The 27,682-nt window shown below is 39.8% G+C and overlaps 3 protein-coding genes across 5 annotated transcripts; 2 read left to right on the top strand and 1 right to left on the bottom strand.

Annotated features, from left to right (window-relative positions):
• Positions 1-240: 240 nt before the first annotated feature.
• Positions 241-5,556, top strand: LOC133822194 (uncharacterized). Of its 3 annotated transcripts, none has more exons than XM_062254447.1 (15): positions 241-633; positions 1,764-1,886; positions 2,023-2,134; positions 2,252-2,407; positions 3,194-3,298; positions 3,717-3,800; positions 3,879-3,994; positions 4,099-4,200; positions 4,289-4,402; positions 4,494-4,550; positions 4,668-4,734; positions 4,844-4,897; positions 4,986-5,060; positions 5,157-5,192; positions 5,300-5,556. In XM_062254447.1, the coding sequence occupies exons 3-15, from the start codon at positions 2,051-2,053 to the stop codon at positions 5,405-5,407; spliced, it is 1,158 nt and encodes a 385-aa protein (XP_062110431.1). In that variant the 5' UTR covers positions 241-633; positions 1,764-1,886; positions 2,023-2,050; the 3' UTR covers positions 5,408-5,556. The 3 variants fall into 3 exon arrangements, with proteins under 3 accessions (XP_062110431.1, XP_062110429.1, XP_062110430.1); XM_062254445.1 differs by having other exon boundaries at positions 1,764-1,908; XM_062254446.1 differs by lacking the exon at positions 241-633 and adding an exon at positions 1,442-1,566 and having other exon boundaries at positions 1,764-1,908.
• A 133-nt stretch (positions 5,557-5,689) lies between these two features.
• Positions 5,690-7,215, top strand: LOC133822195 (probable E3 ubiquitin-protein ligase XERICO). The gene has a single exon (XM_062254448.1). It carries the CDS (start codon positions 6,401-6,403, stop codon positions 7,016-7,018), a length of 618 nt encoding a protein of 205 aa, XP_062110432.1. The 5' UTR covers positions 5,690-6,400; the 3' UTR covers positions 7,019-7,215.
• A 4,477-nt stretch (positions 7,216-11,692) lies between these two features.
• On the bottom strand, positions 11,693-14,306 carry LOC133822193 (uncharacterized). Its single transcript, XM_062254444.1, has 2 exons — positions 13,823-14,306; positions 11,693-13,249 (listed from the first exon to the last, which is right to left on the bottom strand). Exons 1-2 carry the CDS (start codon positions 13,901-13,903, stop codon positions 12,152-12,154), a joined length of 1,179 nt encoding a protein of 392 aa, XP_062110428.1. The 5' UTR covers positions 13,904-14,306; the 3' UTR covers positions 11,693-12,151.
• Between the last annotated feature and the right edge of the window lie 13,376 nt (positions 14,307-27,682).

Below are 27,682 nucleotides of genomic sequence, written 5' to 3'. Positions count from 1 at the left end.
AAAAGTTTTTATTTTAACATTAAAGTTTTAGTTTTTTTTGTTTGATAGAAATGAAATGAAAAGAGTGTTTTACAATTAAATAATAAATCATAAAAAATGCGTGGTAATAAAAATAGTATGCTGTTACCAAATCTAAGTAAAAATAACTATATATAATATTAATAAATAAAAAATAAGAGAATGAATAAATATAGTCTATATTAACAATTTCTCTATAGCTTCAATTTTGGTATAAGATTATTTTAATTTTATTTTGGGTAGCAATTGAGAAAGCCCTATTATATTTCTTCCCTCCACATAGTTTTCGTTCTCAAATTCACACACTCACAGAAAGAGGACGATCTTGAATTGATTTTCCATTGTTTACAGACCCAAAAGCTCGTTCACACCCACAACAACTATATAATACCAAACCTGTGAATAGCTTTAGCTCTGTGATATTCCTCGTTTCTGCTTTGGCTTATTCCCCCTTTGGAACTAAGTAAAGGCGATCACGGCACGAAGTTTCTCAATTTTGAGTTCCGTTTCTCACATTTTACAGGAGGAGAGAAGAAAATCCTGAATCTTTATTCTGATTCTCAGCTCGTTAAAGGGTCTCTGCTCTTCCAGATCTTGCTCTGGCTTTGATTTCAGGTCCGTTAAGTTTGTGCTACATCTATTATTTCACACTAATTACATTTCTATTTGGATTTTAACTGAAAAAAACGAGAATGATGAAGATGGGTTTACCTCCCTTTTTCTTATTTTTGGCCTTTTGAATTCAAATAACGTTAACATTGAGGTTTGGGTAGTTTTAGTCTTGGTCAGTTTTTTTTCTTTTTTGTTCTAAAACATGGGATCTTTCCGTTATTTATTAAGTTGTAAATTGTTGTTTGTTTTGGCCGTCTTACTTTTTGTCCAGTTACTAGTCCTTGGTATTGTATGATATATATTTTTATATAAATATTTAAGCTTGATTGAACTTGATGAAAAGTGTTTTTGGTGACCAAGACTTTTAGAAATTATCGAAATATAACCCTTCAATTCTTTGAGCTAACTTAACTCTTGCCTTTTCGGTTTATATTTTTGGTTGTTTTGTTATGTGTCTTTAACATTAAGCAAGACCAGCTGTATGTCTGTTTTCATCCTATAATCAGGTAATTGGTCGGAATGAATGAAAAATTGGAGGGTTTATTACTTCAATGCTCAAATTGGCCACGTGGTTACTTAGTTAGGGAGGTACTTGATTCATAATTTGAAAAAAAAAAAAAAAAAGTAGTACAATTTTCACATTTATTGCTCTTGATTGTCAAAGGGAGCACATGGTTACTTTTTCTGTAGAGTAACTTGTGGAGGGTAATGTGGAAGAAGCATAAGACTATTTGCTTATGATTGTGCTCAAGTTGGGGCTAAGGAATTTGACTACATACTGGGTCTCAATGTGGAGTCTTCTGCAATTGTTTCCCTTTAAAAGTCAACTTTGAGTTTTTATATCTAGCCAGGATTAGCTACGTAGTGTTTGTGTGTTACTGAAAGAGAGAAAGAGGAGAGAAAGAGTTGTTGCAGTAAATTTTCTGAAAGGATGATGTAAGGGCAGCTGCTGCTTATTGTCATACCACACACACTTTCATAGCTTTATTTTATTTTTTAAAACCAAATATTTTTACTCGAAGAAAAATGCTAACCAATTCATTCTTATTACTTGTCCTTATCTCACGAATTTCCATCTTGATTCATTTTGTTGTACTTAAATCTTACCTGTATTCTTGTATATGTCTCATCAGGTATTCTGTTAAGAAGAATATGCAACTCATAACCTGTTAGATACAGCAGGCCTGCAGATGAGCTATAGTTACTATCTCGAGGTTGATTTTTTTGGTCAACATACAATCAAAAGTTTATAAATAGTATGGGAATCCTTTCACGCAGGTTTAAATCTTAAACGGTCCATTTCCATTTGAAAATTGTTTCTCTTGAATTTTTTTAAGGTCTTAAAATATGAAACTAAATGCTAATGTCATGTTATCATCTTGTTAACTGCAGTTCAGCTAGTAGAAAACCAAATGAAACTATGAGACTTGTTGTAACAACTTTTTTTGGAGTAGTTTTGGGTTTCTTTATAGGAGTATCCTTCCCAGCATTGTCATTAACTAAGGTACGCAAGTAATGGTTTTCTGTTTTTATTGTTAAGATTAGATTTTTATGCTCATATTTTTGGTGTGAAACTCCTTATAATTGTTCACCAAGATGCATGTTTATCATATTTTTCCAGCTAAATATTCCATCCAGCTTTCTTCCCGCTACTATTCAGCTCTCGTACACTGATGACACAACTTCAGGTCTCCCTACTCAGATAAATGAGTGGTCTTCTGCAAAGATTAATGATAGCAGCTCAAAGGAAGACCAGCATTTAAATGATCCAACAAAGGTGTACCTCACTTCTTTATGCTATATCCATTTAGAAGTAGTATAATGCTAAAGTTTACAATTTTTTTGGCCACTAAGCAACTTAATGGCATTAATTAATACTTCAGGCTTCTTTGTTTTTTAATATTGAAATTGAGAACTTGCGTACAGTAATATACTTGAAAATACACTTTTTTCTTTTCCCAGTGCAGTTATGATGCATATAAGATTCAGGGAATCAGTGGTTAAAATAGGATGGAAATGGAATAAAATGGGAACTGCTAATAAGTATATGTGTTAGTCAAAGGCAGTTAGACTGTATTTCCACAGTTGCTCCTTCAAAGTGTTTTACCAGTGGGATTTTGTTGTAAGAGAGAATCTAGATGTAGAACCAGAATGTTGGAAATAGTAATAGAATTCGGTGAGCTTGAAATGTTGAAGTCTTTTTCCTTCTCCACCATATGTATTGAGTGTTGTCAAGTATACAGTTTTTTTTTTTTAAATTCTCCTGAAAATTTTTAGGACCTCATTTTACAACATTTAAATTCTGTCCTGCACTTGGTCAATGGGCTAGTGACTTTACATATTTACTGAGCCTTCTCCCTTCCAGCTGTTAGACCTTTAGTTTGTTCTCAATGAATTTTGTGTGAAAGTGACCTTTATATCCATATCAATTCATTTAATTTTGGCACATACCTGCTATTGCTATGTCAAGGCTTAGGTTAATTTACTTTGGAATTCGTTTGATTTGTCTGCATATTGTTCTTGATTTGTGGCTCACATTTCTTACTATGCTTGTCTGCTGCAGATTTGGGTCACAACAAACCCTAAAGGTGCAGAAAGACTACCACCAGGAATTGTTGAAGCTACATCAGATTTTTATCCGAGGAGATTGTGGGGTAACCCCAATGAGGTTTGTATTCTACTGTCACTACATATTTGATGTGGTAACAACTTGGATTTGTTTGATTTTTTCATAATAGAGAATAAATTAGTTGTTTATGAGGGAACTGATACATGTGAAGAAGAGTTTATATGAATATATGAAAAATAGAAATCCACATACCTCTTTATGATATTTCAAAGTAAGAAATACCAGATGATAAAAATAGAGAAGAATAGGATGACATGGACAATTTCCAAGTTAATGTTATCTTTTCCTTTGGCTGAGTATTGCTACATACTTTGCTCTTAAATTAAATCTATATCACTTTAGGACCTTAGCTGGTTGTTTCTTTTCAGTAGCACTGAGACACTTTTGATGTTAATGCATTAGAACTAAGCTGGTCTTTTCCTTGTACTGAGGGATCTAATCAAGTTGGAATTTGCAGGATTTGACCAGTCATCCAAAGTACCTTGTCACCTTCACTGTTGGTTATGATCAGAAAAAGAATATTGATGCAGCTGTGAAAAAGGTTTACTCTCACTCTCTGTTTCTTTCTCTTTCTTGTGTTTTGTGTGGAATATTGAGACTTTTTATTCCTCTCCCACAGTTTTCAGAAAATTTCACCATCCTCTTATTTCACTATGATGGTCGGACAACTGAGTGGGAGGAGTTTGAGTGGTCACAACGAGCTATTCACGTGAGTGTCCGGAAGCAGACTAAATGGTAAGAAACCATTGCTAACTATTATGGATCTTTTGAAGGGCCTATACTTAATTCCAGTTTGTTTCAAGTTAAGCTTGTAGTTTTAACCCTGTAATTTTTTCAAGGTGGTATGCTAAACGATTTCTGCATCCTGACATTGTGGCTCCATATGACTACATATTTATCTGGGATGAAGACCTTGGAGTTGAGCATTTCGACGCAGAAGAGTGAGTTTTTGGTTATAGTTTAGCTTTTTTGTTTTGATGTCTGCTTCAGTTACAGAATCTTATCTACCTCTTTCCTATCCCAATCCAGGTACATAAAACTAGTCAGGAAGCATGGTTTGGAGATTTCTCAGCCTGGTTTAGAGCCTAATAAAGGATTGACATGGCAGATGACTAAAAGAAGAGGTGATCGAGAAGTACACAAGTAAGAATGGTGGCGCTTTGTTTTAAAACCTCTCACTCTCACTTATATTTAATTTGCTGATTTTGAAATCCTTACCCTGAATTTGTTTCAGAGACACGACTGAGAAACCTGGCTGGTGCACTGATCCACATCTGCCTCCTTGTGCAGCGTAAGAATCTTTATACAAAGGAGCTGATTAATAATTTATGATTTATGTGGTGTTATTTTGTCTAGATTGATGATTAGAAGTTTACTTTTAAAATGTTTTTCTTTTACTTGACTGCAGTTTTGTTGAGATCATGGCCCCAGTGTTCTCCCGAGATGCATGGCGTTGTGTGTGGCATATGATTCAGGTAGAGAACAGATTGATCTTAACATTGTTTAATTATTGAAATATATGTGTGTGTTCTAAAGACACAATTCTGCGCCTGTATAATTATCTTACTATGCTGGGAATTGCAGAATGACTTGGTCCACGGTTGGGGTCTTGATTTTGCTCTTAGAAAGTGTGTAGAGGTGAGTCACCTACCACCATTCTATTTATTTATCCCTTTATTTTATTTGCAATATGGCCCTTCAATGAATTATTATATTCTTGAAACAGCCTGCCCATGAGAAAATAGGAGTTGTAGATTCCCAATGGATTGTTCACCAAACTGTTCCTTCACTCGGGAACCAGGTAAATATTGATAATCAACTGCCGTTTTCTTCTTCTTTGTTAGTTGAAAATTTAACCAGTCAAGGAAATACTTAATGGTTTCCTGGCATTATCTAGGGTGAATCACATAATGGGAAGGCACCATGGCAAGGGGTACGTATGATTATAGACTTTATCCTTTTCATATTGTTATTTGAGCAAAATTTGTTCAGGAAACGAGTGGTTCTGATTTGGCTTATAATATTAATGTTACCAACCAGGTGAGAGAGAGGTGCAGAAAGGAGTGGACAATGTTTCAAAGTCGTTTCTCAAATGCAGAAAAAAACTACTTCAAATCACAGGGGGTTGATCCTTCAATAGCTCATTAGGGAACAGGAACAGCAATAACAGGAGTGGACTACTGTACACAATCACCACCACTATAATGCTTAGCCTTTTTGTCCCTTTTTTTTTGTCCATACATTAATTTGTAGAACCCATTATCATTATTATTATTATTATTATTTCATTTACTACATATTTTTGGACCTTCACTAAAAAAATATACATGCCTTCTGAGTTCCGGTGATGAGGGAAAAGGGGTGCTAGGACTTGATGTAACAATGTCAACGACTTGATGTACAACGACTGTTACCACCATTACTACTTACATATAGCTTCATGAAAAAGAAATATCTTCCTAAGTTTGAAAACCATTTAGGAAATATTTGGTAACAAGCCACTCATTTATTTGGTTGGTTTCGTTTTGGCCATAGTTATCTACTTCTTTCTTCCACACGAGTACTACATCACAAGAACACACCACACCTAATTCCAAGGAAAGAAAATGAGCCTTGTAATGCTTCAACTGTCGTTAACACATGATTTTTCATACGTGTCCCCAAAACAAGCCATGACACAGAAACATTGGCCACCACAAACACGTGGCTTTCGTCCAAGAGCTCGAAAAACAAGCCATTTCTTTTGTTGTTTGAAGATTACACCGCAAAGAGTTACCAATAGTACTGGTTTGGTTTTTAGGCCCATCACAACAGAGAATCAAGAAACTTCTTCCCAATCCACACCACCCTATTGAAAGGTCACTGACCCTGCCACACTGCACCACTTCATTGGTCCTCACAAAAGTTCCCCGAACACGTGGCCTCGTCAACTTTGCCCTTTTGGTCCAATGAAAACGGCAGTTGTACCAAAAAAAAAAATCAGACCCCATTTCATATCTCATATACCTGTCACCACCCTCTTAAAAGACTCGAACAAAAGCTACACGTGTCTCCACTCCACGTGTTGCTGCTGTGGTTATCCTACGAACCAGGGTTAATGTACTCATGATTAGAAAATGAGCCGAGCCGAGCCCCCATGTTATGTTAATTAGTAGTAGTATATCAACAGAGCCTCCGAGCAAGTTTTCTGTTGTGTCTCGCGTTTGCTCTATTGAGCTTTTCCTTACCCTTACGTGGTACGAAAACCAGTTCCTCGTTTCTTGTTCTCTGCTTTGTTTTTTCAAGAAAAATAGTAAGATGGGACTCTCAAACTTTCCTACAGCAGCCGAAGGAATGTTACCTGTGCTAGTAATAAACAGTGTTTTATCAGTGGCTCTGTTGAAGAACATGGTGAGATCTGTGCTTCAAGTCATGGGTGCCAATATGAGTTCTCCAAACGTTGTGGAAGAAGACCCAGATGAGTTTTCTTCACCAGAGGCTGTTTCAAGGGACAGAAGAATCTCAATAACCCAGTTCAAGTCTCTGTGCCATGACAGGTTTTTCGAAGCCAAAACTAGTATTAGCAGTAGTACTAGTATTAGCAGTAGTACTAGTAATAGTAACACTAATTCAGTAGAGTGCTGTGTTTGTCTATGTCGGTTTGAAGCTGACGAGGAGGTGAGTGAGTTGTCTTGCAAGCATTTTTTCCACAAAGGGTGTTTAGAGAAATGGTTTCACAACAAGCATGAAACGTGCCCCTTGTGTCGTTCTATTGAGTAATCATGCCAGTGTTGTGAGTTTTGAAGGTGTTTCAGAAAAAGACTAGTTCTTCACTTTGGGTTTTTTTTTGCTTTGCTTAGCTTAGCTTAGCTTTGTGTGTATGTTGTGTGCTGTGTGAGAAGATGTAAGAATAACCAGCAAGGGAATTGAGCATCTTCTGTACTCAATATACTATACATCAACTATACATGTTTTCTTTGACAATGTTCCTAAATCATCTTCAGAACTTCAAAACATTGAACATGAAAGGGCTAGCTTTTATGCAGTTTATGATACATTTAGTACTATCATTTTGATAAATATGTTTATATTAACAGCAGCTCGTGAATAACTGGAAAAAAGTAGCACTTTTTCATTCCTTCTTCTATGATGGAAGAGAACTAATAATAGGAAAGTGAGAATAAAACAAAATTACTTAATTTAATCCTGCCACAGCCTTTAATTCACAGCTGCAAATTGTTCTATGATTAGCATTAATGGAAAGGAAATGGAATATTGGAATATGCTGTCTCATTTTTCTACTGTAGAGTTATATCTTACTTCAGTTACGGCTTTAGTTAAAGTAATTTTTTGTCTATATTTGGTGATGGTCAGAAGTATGAAAAATAATGATTAACAAGTGCAGAGCGGTATGAGTAAAAATACCAAGAGAATTGTCTTAACATTAAAGAGCCAATTTCGGGAAGCAATCAGATAAAGCATTTATAAATATATATATATATATATGTATGATCTGTCAAAAGCTGGATGCTGCACATAGTATTGGCATAGAGTCATAGACCATGGTTTAGAATTTTTCATTAGTAGATGCTTTGGGGTACCTTTATCCTCCAAGCCCCTCAACTCAAACCCCTGCCTACAGCAGCTGTTATGGTCCTTCATGAAACTCTGCTACAAAAATTACATATAATATATCTCTGCTGGGAAAAGATGAAGTATTCTTATGGGTGGAAGAACTTTTAGTTATTGTCATTGTCAGTGCAGAATCAGTTTTTTTTTGGGGGGGACACTTTTATTACTATTTCTTCCCCTCTACCCCATATGGACCATATCATGGATAAACATTGATCATTGCCAAAACAAAATAGAATCACTAAAAGACACTATATTATATGAAGGAGAAGCCAAAGTTTTTTCAAATTAAAGAAGGAAAAAAAATCATCATGGATTTATAGGTCATCTACAAGCATTAAAAAAACACCTAGAATCCACCAATAAGATATCAATCTGCTGAGCTGATTTTTATTCTCAGAAACATGTTTTTCCAAATTTTATTCTCCACCCCATTAAGGAATGGGAATGGTCTTAAATTTTGAGGATTACCCTCTTTGATAAACCTCTCTTTTTTCCACAAACTAAAGGCTTTTTTTAAGCATTTGAATAGGTAGTTAGTTGACAGCTAAATATACCATAAGGAGAGATGAAAGACATAGCAAAGAATAAGAACATAAAAACAAATATAGTTTCATAGAAATATTTTCACTCAAGAAGCATCAGAACATAGAGCTTCGAATTTATTTTAGAATCTATAAATAAACCATCATTTCTTCCTATAAAATATTTGATGGAGTAACATATTTAAAGCACAGAAGAGCTGGCCTAGTAAGTTACAGTTCTGCTATTCTGGAACTTCCTGTGCTCCAGCCTTATGAACTCATCAGCTTCTTTGTCCACGTTTTCTTCTTGAACCTGATAACTGGCGTCGTTATAGCGGAGGCCTGGGAAACTACGCTCAGACGGCCTAGCATCCTCATTATCACACTTGTACTGCACATATTGATAGGTTGGAGGAGGGCTAGCAATGTACATCTGAGGTTGAGCTACTTTGAATGTAACATATTGGTAATCCTCATTTGGAGTATTCCAACCATTGTGATGCTTATGGTGATGGTGATGCTGGTTGGCACTTGACATTTTTCTAGCTTGTTTCTTTCTTTTCTTTCTTTGTGTTTATTGTTTGAAGTTTAGAGGTAATGATCATAAGTTTATATAGAAATTTTGAGTGTAGGATGGTCAAAACATTGAGCTTGATTTTCTTGAAAAAGTGTTTTATTCTCAAATGATAAGATTGAAATGAATCTAATGCTCTTTTTTCTTGTCCAAATTCACATGTGAAAGAATCTCTGTATAGTAAAAGGAGGAGCACTAGGAACTTCTATAGTGCTTGAGACTTTGATTTGTATGCCTTAAGCTACTTGAGGAATATTCAAAAATAGTTTGCATAATCCTTTTTCGACATAAACAGAAAAAAGTTTCTTGAAAAGACTAAAAGAGTTGATGCTTTTTATATAAAGCATGGAAGAAAACAAATTCAAATCCACCAATGAACCGAACTTTTTGAAGATAGCTTCAGCAGTTGGTTAAGCTTTTTATGTTAAGTTTCTCAACTTGGAAGACAAGAGTTACCATTGCTGTATAGTCACAACACGCCTCTCCAGTAACCTATTATTGTTTCCCACGTGTAATATGCTTCTCCTTCATTGAGTGTCACTTCATTCAGCTTATAGTTAAAAGATCTAAGATGATTTGCTTAGTTCTAAGAACACTTTAAAAGTTATTTGAAAATAATAAATACCCGTTCGCAATGAAATTCGAGTTAAATTATGTCTTTTTTCGTAAAAAGTTGACAAAGAACTGTAAAAGTTGATTAACTTTACTAGGATGTGACACAAAAAGTGCACTTTCTTTTAGTACATCATATAACGGTAACTTTTAAGCCCAACAGAAAAATGGTGATTAATTATTACTTGTGGTTTTGTTTTGGTTGTTTAAACAGCAGAATAATAGAGAAATTAAGACAACTTCATTAGTAGTAATCATAAAGATAGTGTTATTAATATCATCTTAGATAATCACATAGCAAGGTTATGCAGTATTTTTCACTTGCATGGATATACAACACCAACATAAAATAGTAGGGAAAGAGTTTTGCATAGTTAAACAAATCACCAGGCTCCCTTACACCCCCTTTGGAGTCCATTCAAATCTCTGGTGGCCACCCCAGTTGGCGCCTCCATTGTCAAAGCAGTGCTGGTAGTTGTCACCATCATCCCTAGCCCCCCAACTGCTCCTTTCATACCTTTTTCCCTTCATTCTCATGGCCGCCCCTCCAGACGGAACGCATACCTCTTCAAAGGTCTCAAACTCGGCCTTTCTCATGCCATTGTCCATGTCAAACATGGCAGCATTCGAAAACTGTGAGGAGTTATTGTAACAATCAGTATCAAATTCCTTAGGCATCCGTTTTCCAAATCCACCACTGCCCGAGCCATGGGCCCTGCCAGTTTGGTGGTGCATGTTCTGGCTGTGCCAGCCATCATGACGCTTGGCGCCATAGCCTCCCTCTACCCTGGCTTGATTTTTCAGTTGCTGAGCCTGAGAATCGGTGAAGCAGGCTGCTGGTGGCACGTGACCGCCGCCCAAAACATGGCCCTGGTATTCGCTGTCGGAATTCCAAGCTTGCTGCTGGTGCTGCATAGCGTAGGAGCTCTGCTGCTGAGACTCCTGGTGCATGGCATAGGAGTTCTGGTGATGTTGGTATCCATAGCCACGTTTCATGTTATGTTACTTAGTTTTTTTCTTGCTTATACTTCTTACTAGCTAAGAAACTTGGCTTATGGCTCTTTGTTCTTTGCCAAGGTTCCATTTTATAAGGTTTCTGAGGGTATCTAGATAAGATGCATCTTAGAAATTATATGAAATTTTGGACCGTGCTTTGCCATTTGTAACGCTAACTTTATTCTCTACTTTTGATAATTGATATACCAAGTATCTAACTTAAATGTCATTTGCTAAGATAATTACTTGATTAGACAAACAAAAAAATATTATGTCTCATATTAGACGGAGGGTGTTTTTTGTTCTTGTTTTTCTGGTGGAAAGCGAATCATAAGTTATAAATTATATCATCAAATTGTTATAGAAAATTAATAAGAAACGCAGCTTCAGTTTATGCCCATTCCATTAAAAACACAAACGACACAAGTAATTTATCAGGAGATAAGAGCATCAGAGGGAACCTTTCTCTGAATTTGTTTATTGTCCAGAGGCATCAAATTCTCAACCACCACACAACTAGTCTTTCACATTATAATATAGTTCTCTTCACGTTGTTACACATGGCCATCCCCACCAAAATTTATTATTTATTCCAACTGTTTAGAGCTTATATATTGGCTATGGTCCAATTTAGTTCTTTTTTTTTTTATCTTACGATAATATAGGGAAGGGATTATCTTTGTTTTCTCATATATGAGAGAGAGAGAGAGAGAATCAGCTTATATAATAGTAGTATTGTAGCCAGAGATAGACCAAAAAACATGCCATGAAATCAGCCTGGTTGGTGGAGAAAAATGAATATGGGAAGCATAGAGGGGATTTAGTTTTAGTATTTACCATAAAGACAACTTTCTAGGCAGTTAAATAACTCAGCATGGCTGAGGAATAGTACTCAAGACAATTATGTTAAATTTGAAGTGACAAAAGGCATTAAATTTCTGTAGTTCCTAAAACTAGATCTTACAGGAAGCATCATATCATATGGTAGCAAAAATGAAGAACAAAGTTATATAACACACATTTGTAAGCCAGAGACTTAACAGGGAACCTTCAGGGCTTTAACATATGATCATCCAATATGTAGAGTAATTAAACATAAAAAAAAAACAGTTTCAATAACAAATAACCAAAGGAATATATATATGGATAAATTTGTCTGATACAAAATTTCCCAACAAAGGGAAGCAGCATAGTGAATAGTCATGCTCTTTTGTGGGTATACATATAATGGGAATCATGCCAACGCAGAGCTAAAGTAAACACCCTAGCACTATAATCTACCCAAGACTCCGGGAGCAGACATTTCACACAATAAGTTAAGATACAACTCCTTAAAAAAATTATGTACAACAACAACCGCACCCTAAGAACTCATGAATTTGTTCTATCCCCAAAACATTTCCCAAAGAATGATAATAAATTTTGCTGAACAAATCGATTGGCAGAGCCGTGTCAGTGACGCACCAGTCATCGATTGTCAGGTGAAACCTTCATGAAGAGTCACACAAGCCGCTGCAAGTTGAACTAACCTTTACAGAAACAGACATCAACAAAACTCTACGACTAGAAGAAGGATCAGCCACTCTCTCTCATGCAATTCCCAGGCAAAAGGAATTTATACTTTTCTGCATTCTCCAATAGATATGCTGGAAGATGAACAGCTGAGAAGGAATGAGGAATAGGTCCCATTTTCCCAATGATATCCTTGAAGGTGTACTCTTCTGGTAGCATATCAAACAGATCAGCCCCCTTGCAGATTACATTCTGAACTCTCTCGGGATGTAAAAAATGGGTAAATCGAACTCTATCAAAATGGCTGTATGCTTTCATCTTAAATATGAACTCGCTAATATGACGGAAGCAAAAGCTACAATGCCACCCTGCATCTGCTAAAATATCGTCTGTCTGACGGTAATGGGCATACCTTGTCTTTCCAGTTTGATACCTATGCACCGAAGCTCTCCAACTGTTATTATCCAGAAGGAACTCGAACGAATAAAGATAATTCTTCAGCCGAAGATGAAGGACTTGAGGTATATCATCACACCATCTCAGCAGATTAATAGTGTGCTTGCTCGGAATCTCATCAACATCAGACATTATCAGCAAGTCATCATCTGAAATACCTGCTATTCTGAGAAGTTGATCCAGTGCCACTCGTTGATAAGCTTCTTCAACAAATGGATTTTCTTTTCTCTTGAACCGTCCTCCAACAGTGCCATAGGTCAGCCTTGGCTCAACAAATTTGAACTGATCACGATGACTGGCAAAGACCAGAGGCTTTGGAAAACCAGTAAACGTTGAATTTGACTCGAGGAGAACAAACTGAGTGATATAGGGATACAACTCTTTCCAGCGAATGGTCAGGATGTCAAGCTCATTACTAAATAACACAGCATCATAAACACGCCTCGGGTACTCCCTCACTCCCCAACCATGAAGTTTACAAAGATGTTCCATTGACACATTCTCATGATAATAGTGCGGCATATCATGAAAAGGTTTAGGCGGTGATTCCCACAGTGGCCGCAAGAAGTATGAGATCTTCTGTCCGTGAACATAGATGAAAAAGATGCAAGTTGGGATAAGGGCAAAGAGAAAGATAAGAGTTTTCACATCCAAACCACGGAGAATGCAGCGAACTCTTGACATGCTCAACACTTTGCTTGATTCCTGCAAAATAAAAAAGATTTCAAATATGTCAGAACAAACCATCAAGCAATCAAAATTCCACAAATCAAAAAATATTTACATTAACCAGAACACGTAAATTGAGTTACTTGACATCTTCTTCCCATAACCAGGTTAACTTTGACAAGTTCACTAACTATAATAAAAATAAATAAATAGTAGCCCATAAACGACAATATCCCAAACCAAACGAAAAGGCTTCCTTTTTCTTAATATTCTGAAATTTCTAATGTTCCGGTTAATTGCCCAAACAACAAATACAGGTAATACGACGTAAAAACAGGAAAAGACAACGGAAGTGGTGATTATTGATTGGGTTATGAGAAGAAAGAAGAAAAAACTCCTGGATCGCAATATAACGGTATCTAATTCAACAGAAAATTCCAGAGATCCAAGCGTATTATTCTTAAAGCAACCTTATTGCCACATTATCTACGCCTCAAAATTCCCAGATCAAATTAATCAACAGCTTCTAATAATCACAGTTCAATAATCTCAACATATACCATTATATCTATATATATATATATAATAGAAAGAGAGAAGAATACAAACCTGGCCACAAACATCAGCACAGATATCATCAGTCTTCTTAGAGCAGTAATGTCCTCCACCTTCACCCATCATCCACCACATTCTCGCTTTCAATTAAAATTTCACCGATCAAACACCACCAGATCACTCTCAAAGCCAAAACCCGAATAAGAAAACGGAAAAAAAAAACGATTCTCAGATCTCACAACTCAGATCAAACTTCTCCGATCTCCGAAACGAAACCTCCTCCTCTAAAGCTTCAATCTCTATCTCTCTCTTCTCCTTCGTCTTCTACAGACACACTCTCTCTCTCTCTCTCTAAACTCTCAAAAGATCATTCCCCAAAATAATAAATAAATATATGAAAAATGAACTAAAAATAGTTTTTTTTTAATAATAATAATAATAATAGGAATCGAAAGAGCGGAGCTAATAATAAGGTATTATGGGTGCCTCTCTGGTATTGGGTGGCAGTTGTCAAACCAAACAGAAGGAAAGAGAGCCGTTTTATGGGCTTTGTCTCCTTTCTTTCCATTTATTAACGTTTTCTATGTTACCTAAATACCCTTCTATTACTTGGCTGTTAAGGTTCGGTGGAGTGGGGGTATTACCGACATTTAACATTGCAAATGGATTTGAGGTGGGTCCCAACGCGGTCTATTGACTGGGCTCGAGACAACTGGGCGTGGTTGTCTGGCTTGGCTTTAAGAATCAAAAGCAATTAGTGGGCCGATGGTATTCTTAGAAAATTTCCTGTGCGGCCGAGTCCACTGATATTTTGTAGACTTGGTCTACGTGGCAGTTTTAGGAAGACTTTTCAAACCACTCGTTATTGGACACTTGGCATTTTGAGAGAATCTCTTTGTATGTTACAAATTTTTTTTTTTTAATTTTTTATTTTAACAGTTTCGTCTTACGAGGTTACATGAAGTTTAAGAGACAATTTAGCGTAATGATATTATTTTTATTTATTAACTTTATTAAGTAATATAATTTACAATTTCATTTAAAGCATAATTAAAGATGTAATTAACTATATTTATTTTTTAATTTGCATGGAGAGAGAGAGAGACACGATGCCACGTCATGGATAAAGGTTAATAAGTCTTTTATTTTCACCTAAAGTCAAACTGGTTTCTCCTTTTTTTATTTTTAACAAAGATTGTCAATATATAAAAAGAAAAAAAAAACATTTTCTTCTAAATGTTGCAAAACCAAGACTTTTATTAGTCTAAGAGACAATTAGATGGTGATTATCAAAGATCTATAGATAGTTTCCACACGTGGTGGAGGTTGAAAGAAAAAAAAATCTTCCCACTAACTCTTCGAATATACAATCCCTAAAAAAAATACACATAATATATAAGGTAAAAAAAATCAATAAAATCATTTTAAACACTAAAAATATAAGATTAGTAGAAGTTCTAATTTATTTTATCTTTTTTGATCATTATTATATAAAGATTTTTTCTTCTTGGGTAATTATTAATTTAGTACTTTGTGTTTTATTGAAACACAAACTTAGTGTTATATGTTTTCAATAATGCTAATTTGATATTCTATAATTTAAAATCATATATATTTTGGTACCATGGACTTTAATTTAATCAATATCCCTGTTGCGAAATTTGATATGTGTGCAAGTATACACAACTCCTAGCAAGTAATATACTAGTGAGTATTTTTTTTATCATATCCTCAGGGATTAATAAGCTGAAAATTGCAATAACTGAAAGCTACACAATTTGGGATGAAAATAAAGTAAGGAATATTTGATTGAATCAAGAACTATTAAGAATGTAACATGTCTAACATGCAAGTTGAATGTAATAGTTGTAAGTTTGGTTTGAACTCCTTAATATGTAGCAAGAACAAGTCACACTAAGTTGCCATGTACTTCGCCTATTTTCAATGAATATGTTGTGACATTAAGTAGTATGTAGTGAAGTTTCTTGTTTAAGCAAAATGATTATCAAAATGCATGAATAGAATAATCAAAGTGCATGTCGAGATAAATCTTACCAAACACTTGGGGGAAAAGTATATGAGTATATAGGGGGTAAAAAAAAAAGGGTCCCAAACGAGACCCTTATATCATAAAAGAACCCCTTATGTCAAAAATGGGTCCCAAACGAGACCCTTATTGTAATGCCCTGAAATCCTTAATGCGGTTTAATGGCTGGATTAGTAGGCCGGAAGGGCCATAATTGTTTAATTATGCCATTACTTGATAAATGCATGTATATGTGAATTATATTATAATATGATGTTAAATGCATGCATGTGGGTCCACATTCTAATTACAGGGGTGTCTTGGTAATTTGGCCCATTGAGGGCATAATTGTATATTTGTATGCATGTCGGTGGTATATTGTTGAGACCACATTATAATGTGAGTTTGTTCGAGCTATTCGGCATGAGACGATATTGGAATATTGATTAGCGATCTAGTCATAACATGTTTAAGTTTGGGGCTCAGGATGAGTCTCGGGGTGATTTTAATGATTAGAGCGTTACCGGGAATTAAAGGGTAACGGGATACAAATTATTAGTGTTTGAGATTATCGAGAATAGCGGGAATTGGAGAGCGTTAATTATGATTAACGAGATAGGTGGGAAACACCAATTTTGCCCTTGGGAGCCTATAGAAACCCTTAATTGACCTAGGGGTATAATGGTCTTTTCACCCCTAGGATTGGTATAAACTATCTTAGGCTGTGAAGAAGAGGAAAAACAGAGTAAGTTCTTGAAGCTTTCCTGTACCTCTTTCTCCTCCATTTCCTTTGTGATTTTTGAGCCATTGTTGAGGATTCAAGCTTGGGAAGTAAACCTTGGGAGTTTGGGAGAGTGTTCTATCATTGAAGAGCATCACAACCTGAGTTTGAGGTAAGTTTCTAGCCACTAGTTCCCTGGTTTGCTCTGTTTTAGTTTTAGTTTTCGGCTTATGGTTTTGATGTGGGAAGTTGGAATTAATGGAAGTTTTGGTTGGTGTTTAATTTGGGTTTTGATGATGGTGTGATGTAGATCAAGTTTAGGGGTTGTATTGGATGTTTGGGTGGTGTTTTGGTTTGGTTTGAAGGGTTGGTTTCAAGGAAAATCGTTAGGGAGGAAAAACCAGAGTTTTGGCTGAAGTGTAGGTTGGGCCGCGGCATGGCCAGGGAGGGCCGTGGCTCATGATGGGTACTGAAGGAGGTCGCCTCTGTTTAAGGGGCGGGCCGCGGCATGGCTAGGGAGGGTCGCGGCCCTTAGTGGCATTTTGGCCAGAAATGAGTTTTTGGCTCGGGGATTCTAGCCTTAGGCCTCGGGATCGATCCTACTACCCGGTTTAGTAGGATTCGATGTCTCGGAGGCTAGGTTTTGCTTTGGGAACCTTTGTTATTCATTTTGTTGATGGAATCCTATAATTGGTTATGACCAGGTAACCGCTAAGGGACAAAAAGACAGGTCGTTCTTGTATTAATTCTCGCTCGAACCAGAGGTAAGAAAACTACACCCCATGTGTGACATGCATGGTTGTTCATGAGGCATGTTGATTGTGTAAATGTGGACATGGGTTGATTATTGAATTCTTAGCAAATCTTGCTCACTTGTGCATGGTACTGACTAATTAGTCTGAATTGGCAAAGGTGTCAGTATCAACTGTGAAGTTGGGACTTATCAGTCAAGTTCGACAGTGGTACTGGGCACTGGTCACACAGTGCTGACTCATAAGTCAGGACGGCCTTAGCGTGTTTAACGCAAGCCAATAAAAATTAGATCTAATCGATATCTGCATTAGATGACTCAAAGAGCATTAATGCCGGACCGACCTCAAGTTTGATGAATACTATAAGCGCTTGTGTGACTTACCCATCAGTCACTCATCTGTTGAGTAAGAGACTTACCATCAGTCTTTCATCTGTTTAAGCTAGTGACTTACCCAGTAGTCACTCATCTGTTAAGGCTAGTGGCTTATCCAGCAGTCACTCATCTGTTTAAATTAGTGACTTGCTTGTCAGTCACTCATTATGGCTTATCAGAACCTCAAGTGTTGAATCACTCATCTGTTTAAGAGCTATAAGCTCTGTGTGATTATAATTAGGGTTTATACCATTTTGGACCTTGTGTTTTTTCCCATTACCTGTTTGGACCCTGTGTTTTGACAAATTAATTTTTGGACCCTATGTTTTGTAAAATAGTTAAAATAGAACCCTAAACTCAATTTTGATAAAGAACAAATTTAATATAATAACACAGTTTTTAAGCATAATGGTTTTATTTTTGTTCTGAATTGTTAGTTTGGTAAATTATTTGTGATTTTAGTTGAAAAAACATTGACCAAAATCGGGTTTAGGTTTCTATTTTAACCATTTTATAAAACATAGGGTCCAAAAAGTAATTTGTCAAAACACAGGGTCCAAAAAGGTATAAACCTTTATAATTATAATCAGTTGTTGATATATTTATGCATTACCGTGTTTTCTTGTTGAGCTTTGGCTCATAGGTGCTATGTGGTGCAGGTAAAGGGAAAGAAAAGCTCACCCAGCCTTGACTGGAGAGCTTAGGTGGTGATGTGTACATATGCGGCCGCTTGACCACCACGGCCAAGGAGTTCTCAGAGGAACTAGGGGGTTTACCCTATTTTTGCCGCTTAGGTCGGCGGGTTTGTAAATTTGAAACAGTGACGACCTTTCTGAGTTGTAAATAACTTGTAAAAGATTTTATGGGCCCATGAACAGTTTTATGTATTTAATAAAATATATCCTTTCCTTTTTCTTGATTTTCCACCTTAGCCTGTTAATAACACCTAGATGCACGTTTTAACCAAAGGACTCGGGTAGCGAGTCAAATTTCCGGTTCACCGTAATTGTTCTGGGGTAACCAGGGCGTTTCACTTATGTCCTAACAGGACCCCTTATATAAGGAGGATCCTAAAAGGACCCCTTATGTCAAAAAAGGGTCCAAAACGAGACCTTTATATCTGAAAAAGACTCCTTACCAGAAGGATCCTAAAAGGATCCCCTTACGAATAAAGAGGAAGACCTTGTAAGGCATCGCTTGAGTTCACAAGGATTAGCTACCCTTATGAACATCAAGGAGGTCAAAATGTCTTGCAAGAAAAGCATCCTAATAAGAGTAAATGCTTCCACAAGAGGAAGTGCCTCAGGAGAAGCACCCACCAATAAGCTTAGAACGGCCACCAAGTCGTCTAGCCAAAAAGGGTCTTGAAAGAGACCCTTGCAAAAATAGTACTATGAATAACGATGAGAAGGACGCTTCTCGCAAAAGATAATAAGTGCGCCCAAAAATATATAAAAGGATAACTAGAACCCAAGGGTTCAATATATCCTTATAGGTACAATCAAGAGGCACCAAAGAGGGACCTATTGAACCCCTTCGCATGGGTTTCAAAGGACCTCAAGCCTAATAAGTAAAAAGGAGAACATATCGAACCCCATTGTGTGGGCTCAAAAGGACCTCTAACATAGAGGAATAAAGATGAATGATCACATATGTATATATATATATAAAAAAGAGTTTCGATAATGTAGCAGGACTTAGAGAAATTACAAGCAAAATAAGGCTTAAATGAGCATAAAACCACATTGGACTAAAACGGCAAAAAAAAACGTAGAATGACAATCTCAAGGCCTCCTGCCGTAGGTGTTCCACTCAGTCGCCTTGGCAACAACATGCTCACCAAAGGAGGAAAAATCGAAGATTGGATTTTGCCTCCATACCCCATAAAGGGCGCGCTTTATGGATCTGTACTCAATGTCAGCCTTATCCGCCTCTAAGGAAGCGACCCTCCTCTGCAATGTTGCGATGGTAGCCTTTGCACCCTCAAGGTCGGCCTCCAAGCAAGTGACCTTCTCCTGCAGCATCATGGCCTTGGCAATCGCCCTCTTCTTCTTTTTTGATAATGAAGAGGCCTTCGTCAAGGCCTTCTCCAGCTTTTGTTTGGTTTCAGCAAGCTCTCTCTCAAGCCCCTGGACCTGGACCGTAAGATGATCTCTTTCATCATTCGATGCGGAGAGGTCCTGAGCCAAATCGGCAAATTGCTGAGCCACTGTATAGGTCTGCACAAGAAAAATAACAATAACGATGATAAGCAAAAAAAAACAAAGAGAGAGAAACGGGATAAGGCCGATGTAAGATGCATGAACTCACCCAAGCAACGAAACGCGCAAGAGTCTCCCCGAGCTCCGACATGGCAAAATTCCCAAGACCACTCCAATCAGCCTCAGGAAGATCCGTGGCGACTTGGACATACCATCGCCCATAAGAGGCCGCCATACAGCCCACCCAGGGCGCCCCTTCCGAGCCAAGGGCGCTTGGCTGGGTAGGGACAGATGACCCGCTCGCTGAAGGAGGAGGGGGCGCAGGAAGATCAGAAAAATGAGCCCCCGATGGACCAAGATTAAGGGAAGCCTAAGGGAAAGCATCGAAGTCCTCAAAATAGGGACAGGCGAAGCCCTGTGGCATGGCCTGTTGATCGTGGGAGCGGGAGGCCATGTCAGGGTCTGTAGGGGCTAAAGGAGGGCACTCCCTGGGAGACAAAGATGGTCGGTGGGGTTGCCTATGTCCTGGGGAGAGCCTCTCCGGCACATACTCAGCCTCACCCTCGTCCAAGGGAGGATCAGCCAAAACAACCTTTTTCTTCCGCGTTCCAGAAATAGCCCACAACAACTCAGGCTCCGAGACCGGGGACAGCTTGTGACGGGTGAGATTGGTCACGGTGAAGAGACGTACAACCATCTTTTCAGCAGGGTCAGCTTCAAGAAATTTATCCACTGCATCCGCCTCCGACCCGATAACTTCAGGCACGGCGAAATTCTCTGCACAATCAACACAGTTGCTGACACGAACATAAGTTCCAAAACAGTAAGTTCCAAAAAAAAAAACTTGAAGTACTTACTAGGAGCTGAGCGAAAGTGCTCACGAAAAGAGAGGGGACCCTTCACAAAGAAGAAGTCTTGCTTTCAAGACCCTGGGTTGGATACATAACCCTCTATCAAGGGGACCGAAGAATTGGCTTTTTGCAGGAAATAAAAGCCTTTAGATTTAGGAGAGGGCATGAGGTTGAACATGAAATGCACCTCTTGGACTGTGGGAGCATGCTTGAAGCGCTCCATATACACAATAAAGAGGCAACTCAAGGTTAGCCATCTATTAGGTGCCAACTGGAGCGGAGCAAGGTCAAAATAGTTGAGAACCGTGACGAAGAATGGGTGTAATAGGATCGTGCCACCCACTTTCAAGATATGCTCGCTCATGGCCAGATAACCCGGACTTGGCCGATCAGCCCAGCACTTGTTCGAAGGAACGTATAATTTGTATTCCGGGCAAACATAGTAATTCTCTGTTAATTCCAACAATTTATTTTCAGACACATGGGACACTAGGGTGGATGCCAATAGGGAGCTAGTGTCTTGATCCTCAGCAGTCACCTGTCGTCGTGCTCTCTTCGGCATATCTGCAAAACCAAAAGAAAAAGGTGAGGTGGAAACAGGGCACTTAACCCTTCATTTTTTCTTCCTAGCAAGGGTTTTCCACCGAGGCGCCGAGTGTGAAAGCGCCAAGTAAGGGTATACCAAGAACAAGGGCTGAGGAGAAGACGGGATGGCCCCATGACAGTCATTAGGGGAAAATGGGGTAGGAGGCTCAGGCGGGAGATTTCCCTTCATAAACTCCAGCTCCATCTGTAAATCTGAAAGGGTCACCCTAAGGTTCGCTATGTGGTCATTACGGTCAAGGGGAAAAGATACTCTGTCTCCCCTCAAAACTGAGTCTATTTCGCTCTTTACCACCCAAATTTTATGTCTAAGTTCAGCCATGTGCTCGAGATGACGAATATAGGCCTGCCTTAAGGTGTCATAGTCTTGGTGAAGGTTTTCCTCGGGGGGCTCCGAGTCTGAAGACATGTCAATAAACTCGACCCCCGGAGGAGTGTCGAATGGTCCTTCACATGCCATGAGACCTTGTCCCGAAAGAAAAAAGGGTTCATGTATAAATCAAAGGATTGCTATAAAACACAAAGCAATGGGCTCAAAACCTCTAGGCACAAGAGCTCTAAATAACCAACTACGGGGTATGAATGAGGGCATGCAACTGGGTTAACTCACGACGAGCTCAGGCCAAAGTACCCCATCCCGAGTGGTGCTAATTTGGACCCAATAAACATAAGGGAGAAAGAAAGTATACCTCAAGCAAGTAAAATTGGGCGCTGACGTGGTCAAAAGGAGGTCGAGGGCCAAAAGCACCGTCACGGTCAAATAGAGGCAAGTGGTCGAAAGTACGTGTCTACAAAAACAAAGGAAAAATGTGTTTTAGTCCTCAAATACCTGCATGGATATAGACATACAAGAAATGAACTCAAATAAAAAAAAAAAGAGGAAAAGATAGCAAAAGTGAGGTTGTGGGGGATTGAACTCCTTACCTCTTGAAAGGGGTAAAGACTCAAAAACCACTGAGCTAAGGAGATGGAGTGTAAATAATAGGCTAGATGTGAAGGCTTATTTATAGGAGTCGCAGGCTCATCTCAACCATCAAACCTAAAGACTGATCAATGGCCAAGAAGGGAGCTTGGCATCTAGATTGGGATCCACGAAGCAAGACGATAAGCTCACAATCAATCTCAAGAAATCACAAGGATCACCACTAACACCACTTATGCTTTCAAGACACCATATCGAAAAGTCTACCAGAGCACCTAAAGGCCCTCTCCTAGACTGGGGGGCAAGTGTGGATGCTGAAAATTCTACACTCGTGAAAGACCCACATCTTATGTCTAAGGTCCCTGGGAGGTCCAAAGAAACCATGTCCAAAGTCCCTCGGATCCCTCGAAGACGTGCTCAAGCCCTATAAGGGTGGAGATATAAAACGAAGCATAGGCTAATAGTTCATAAGCCTCACTCAAAACCAGCTGCCTAAGGCGAGCTCACTCTGGGTGCGCCTCACATGGATCAACCTCGCTCCAAAAGGCCACTTTGTCTCAGACACCCACGAGTGTCTCGCGTGCCCCAGGCGCCTCACAAGGCCTCTCCGTCTCGCGCTCCCCTGATGCCTCGCAAGCGCCTCGCATGCCCAGGCATCTCGCAAGGCAGCATCGCCTCGGACGCCCACGAGTGTCTCGTGCGCCCCAGGCGCCTCGTGAGGCCTCTCCGTCTCGCACACCCCTGATGCCTCGCAAGCACTTCATGTGCCCAGGCATCTCGCGAGGCAGCATCGCCTCGGACGCCCACGAGTGTCTCGCTCGCCCCAGGCACCTCGCGAAGCCTCTCCGTCTCGCACGCCCCTGATGCCTCGCAAGCGCCTTGCGTGCCTGGGCATCTCGCAAGGCAGCATCACCTCGGACGCCCATGAGCGCCTCGCACACCCCAGGCGCCTCGTGAGGCCTCTACGCCTCACGCGCCCATAGTACCTCACGCGCCCCAGGCGCCTCGCGAGGCCTCTCCGTCTCACATGCCCCTGATTCCTTGCAAGCGCCTCGCGTGCTGAGGCTTCTCGCAAGGTAGCATCACCTCGGACGCCCATGAGCACCTCGCGAGGCCTCTACGCCTCGCGCGCCCATAGTGCCTCGCGTCCATGTTGCCTCGTGAGCGCATATGGCGCCTCATGCCTCACGGGTGCACACGGTGCCAGAACCTCCCCACATCCTCGTGAGACCTCACTAGCCTTATTTCATGCTATACCCACCTCGTTGAAAAGGCCTTACGTCACTAGGTGAGGTTGGGGCCACCAATGAAATACACCCTCTCCAGTTAGCCAATTGGGACCACTTACAAGAAGGCTAACCAGATATGTTGTTCAATGTGGCCCACAAGAGACAAGAAATACGAACAAGGTACCTCTAAATAGGTACATATATGTTTGCAAGGATCAAGGCTCAGACCTGACACCTGTACCTGACAAGTAGTGGTGATAAGGGGTAGTACGAAGAGTGGCAGCACCACCTCCACGCCTCAGACATGCACCAGAGCCGACCACCACTCTCCCAAAACCACTACACCTGAGACCACTCTCCTGACAATGTACTTGTGTACCATTTGGTCCCCTGGATCACAATGTATCAGGGGCCATTAGAGCCCACTATAAAGGGAACCCCACTTCCACATGGAGAGGGTTGGAAAAAACACTGTAGCTCAACACAAAAAAGAAATACAAGTTCTTTTCTCCATTTTTCTTCTGCAACTATTTTCTAAGTCTCTATTTGGATTTTCTAAGTTCTTCATTTATAATTATTATACTTTGATTTTTATAACTTAACTTCGTTGACGAGTTCTCACCGTCAACAGAATCCTTTTACACCACAAGCAATTACTGCTCGGATGTAATTGTCTGTTAAAAGGAAAAGCTACCCGTGCAGCAAAACAAATGTAAATTGTCTTGACATCACGAACCGTAGTTCGCGTTTTAAATTAAAGCCTAAATAAAAACAGATAAAGTTATGAAGCGGCTAGAGGATCCTGCTGAGGCTCTTGTGGCTGCTGATCGACTGTGACCCCAGTATCTTCATTGGCACCCTCAATGCCTGTTGCTAGAGAGATCTCGGGAGACCCTTGAGCCTTCTCTTCCTCTAAGCAAGCAGCGCACCTCGCCAGCTCAGCCTCCTTTATATGATCTGGTAGGTAGGAAAAGTCAACGTTTGGGTTGCATTTCCAAAACATGTAGAAACACTGAAACGCCGCCCTCTCATATTTCTCGAGGTTGTGGGCGTTCGCCTCCTCCAGATCAGTAGTCTCCTTGCGGCTTATCTCCAGATCCGTTTGGAGTTTGTTGGCTTCTCGATAGTTGATCGGCGAGGCCTCCTTATACTTCTCCATGGAAGTGGTAATCTTGGTAATTGATGCTTCCTTTTTCTTCAGCTCCTATTCGAGAGAGGCGAGTTTGGCCTCAGCTGTTTGCAACACTTCAGTATGCTGTGCCTCGACCTCCTTGAGCTGCTCGACATGTTTGGCCTCAGCCATACTAAGCTGATCGCTGAGTCTCTGTTCGAATTGAGCAGTCAGTATCCTCAAGCGCCGCCAACTGGAGCTCATGGTGAAAACTCCCTGTGACCAGAAAAAGATAAAGCTGTTAGTGGGAATAAATTGACAAGGTAAATTGGTAAAGCATAATAAGAACGTTGACTCAGGCTAAGCACTTCGTTTAGCGCACGGTTGAAGATCTGGTCGACCTCCATAGAGTTAGTCTTGTGGATGGCCGCTCGGCTGCGTCGGTGCCTTGTTAGCTTAGTCAGCCTATCTTTGGCTGAGTTAAGGGCCACGTTTGTTAGAGCTTCTCCTAGAGCTTTTTCTGGATGACCGGAAGATGTCTGGTTAGTGGAAACCGAAGGAGTCTATTCTACTGGATCTGGTGGATTTTGATTGATAGGAGTTTGGGGAGGAGTCGTCTCTTTGGTAGGAGTTGGTGTAGGAGGATCTTCCGTTCGAGCCCTCTTTGTAGAGGGATCACTGTAGCCTTCCCCAGGTTGGCGTCTGCTAGATTTCTTCATGCTCGTTGGATTGGTATACAGGTCGAAGGCTCTCTCAGCAGGCATGTCTTCAAGGAAAGAAACATACGAACAGTCAGGCGAAATACTTAGAGTTGCTTACTAAGTCAAGGAAATAAGAGCAAAGAAATTATAAGAAATGTACCCAAGCTACAACTACTGGTCACTACATTATTTATAGTACTACTGCTACACTCACTCTCTGGCTTGAAGAAGTCTGAATTTAAATTAGGCATGTATGTAAAGTTGCCGTCCCCGTCAAATAAATGACAGGGAATGGGAAAAGTGTCTAAGAGTGAGAAGTCAGTACCATTCTCATCCAAAGACTCTAGAATAGGCTCAGGATGCTCAGAAGCCTTCTGCTTGCCCTTTCCTGGTGGAGCCGAAGCAGCAGCTGCTCGCGGGGCGCTGGAGGGTTCCCTGATGGTCACTCCCATTGCCCTCCTCATTGGGGGTTATGACACATCTTGGTGTTGCTCGAGGGCTTCTCCACCAGTGGCACTCTCTGTTGTTGATTCCATCACTTCTTGGTAAGGTGCCAAAAGGTCGACCAGCCTCAGATTGGCCTCTGTGACCAACTCTTTGACGATTTTTTCTATATCGGTCATGCTAGCCAAAGATGCTGCTCGTATCTCCATCTCTGGAGTAGGAGCTGGTCGGTGCCATGGACCTGAATGGCATGAAAGTTTTAAAGGATGTGCAGAGAAGCTAAAAGAAATTGAACGACCAAGGAATAAATGAATTACCTCCTTTTGTGAAGGCCGGGTTGTTGGCGACTAGGTCTGTTGTTAAAAAGTACTCCTGGAAGTACTTTCCGACATTGGACTTGTGGGTGGTCTCACTTAGGAAGGTGCGAGCAGATTCCTGGTGGTAAAAATGGAAGAACCCCGTGTTGTTGTGATTGGGGTTGGACTTGAGATCAAACAGATAGTTGATCTCGTGTGGCATTGGGATGGGCCACTTCTTATGACTTTACAGGATATAGAGAGCAGAAAGCCCTCTATACCCATTTGGTGTTATTTGAAAGGGAGCGACCTCGAAATAGTTGGCCACCCCTTGAAAAAATGGATGAAGCGGCAAGGTTGCCTCTGCCTCAATATGATATCTCGACCACGCGCCCCCAGGAAGGTTCGCCCACTAGTCGATGGAGGGTTTGATTAGGGTTACCCCAGGAAGCCCGTGCCTCTTGAGGTAATTCGTTACCATCCTAACAGTAATATTGCTAGGAGGTGCAACGTACCATTCAACCTCTGGTCGAAGGACGTCTCGAAGGCGGGCTTTTGTTTGGATTTATGGCTGGGATGTGCTTTCGAGTGAAGGGTTGGTCGAAGGATTTTCATCCCGAGGAGCAGGCTGTTTGGAAGGAGGAGAGGTTGTTTTCCTTTTCTTCTGAGCAGTGGATTTTACGCGACCCATGTTGGCTGGAATGGTCGAAGGTTTACTTGAAGAGTTATGGGAAAAAGGAATCTCTGAGATTAGTAACGACGATTGTTTCTGATCTTTGAGCAACTGGGTGAGCAACTCGTCGTCGATTGGCCTCTCACCTCCCCACGGGTCGTGCATAAAAATCTGCGAACAGAGAACAGGAGATGAGAATATATGGCCAAAGTACCGAGAAAATGGAAAAGTTGGAATAACGTTGCTCGTGTGTAAAAGTTAAGCTTTTATACGACCAACAGCATTCTAACAAAAACACTAAATTCTATGCGAACAGTTTGGAAAACGGATTAAAAAGCAGAAGTGAAAAGTTTTTCTGAAAAAAAATTTCAACTCTGAGTTGGGGCGGGAAAAACCCAATTTTTTCTATATGCTTAAAAATTGAATTTTTACTTCGATTTTATGCCCTAAATTAATATTCCTAAACTCCCGAACCGATTCCTAAGCCTCATGAAGTGTTACTTCTTTATTCTATTATGCTCGGACTAACTTACCCATTTATCCCAAAACAGTTTCTTCCAAGAACACTCAAGAACTCAAGGTCTGAAATAGATATTGCATGACATTTCAACGATTGAAAAGCTTGAGAAACTTACTTGGATGAAGATTGGAGTAAATCTCTGAGACGCTAAGTCAGGTGGCTGAGCAAAAACTTCGTGGAATCGTCAAAGATCGTTTGAGTTTCAGAGTTTTCTGCGCCTTGTTCTTCTGTGTTCTTGAGGAGAAAGTAAAGAGTAAAAAGTGATTTTGGAGGGTTATTTATATTGACCGAGGAGCAGTTACCTGAGTAATCATAAGGGGTAACTTTCCAAGGCATGGGTAAGTGTAATAGCCGTCAGACCATTCTTGGGAAACTACAAAGATATGATTGGTTGCCTTTTTCGAGAAGGCATGGGCAGCTCTCACAGATTTGGCAAGGCATACGAAAGGTCGGTTGTCTAAGTTTACTTTATATTGGTCGCAATAAAATA

The sequence above is a fragment of the Humulus lupulus genome, chromosome 3, assembly GCF_963169125.1.
Source record: "Humulus lupulus chromosome 3, drHumLupu1.1, whole genome shotgun sequence".
Classification (NCBI taxonomy): Eukaryota; Viridiplantae; Streptophyta; class Magnoliopsida; order Rosales; family Cannabaceae; genus Humulus; species Humulus lupulus.
The sequence above is the reverse complement of the archived record's forward strand: the minus strand, read 5'-3'. Positions and strand labels throughout refer to the sequence as shown.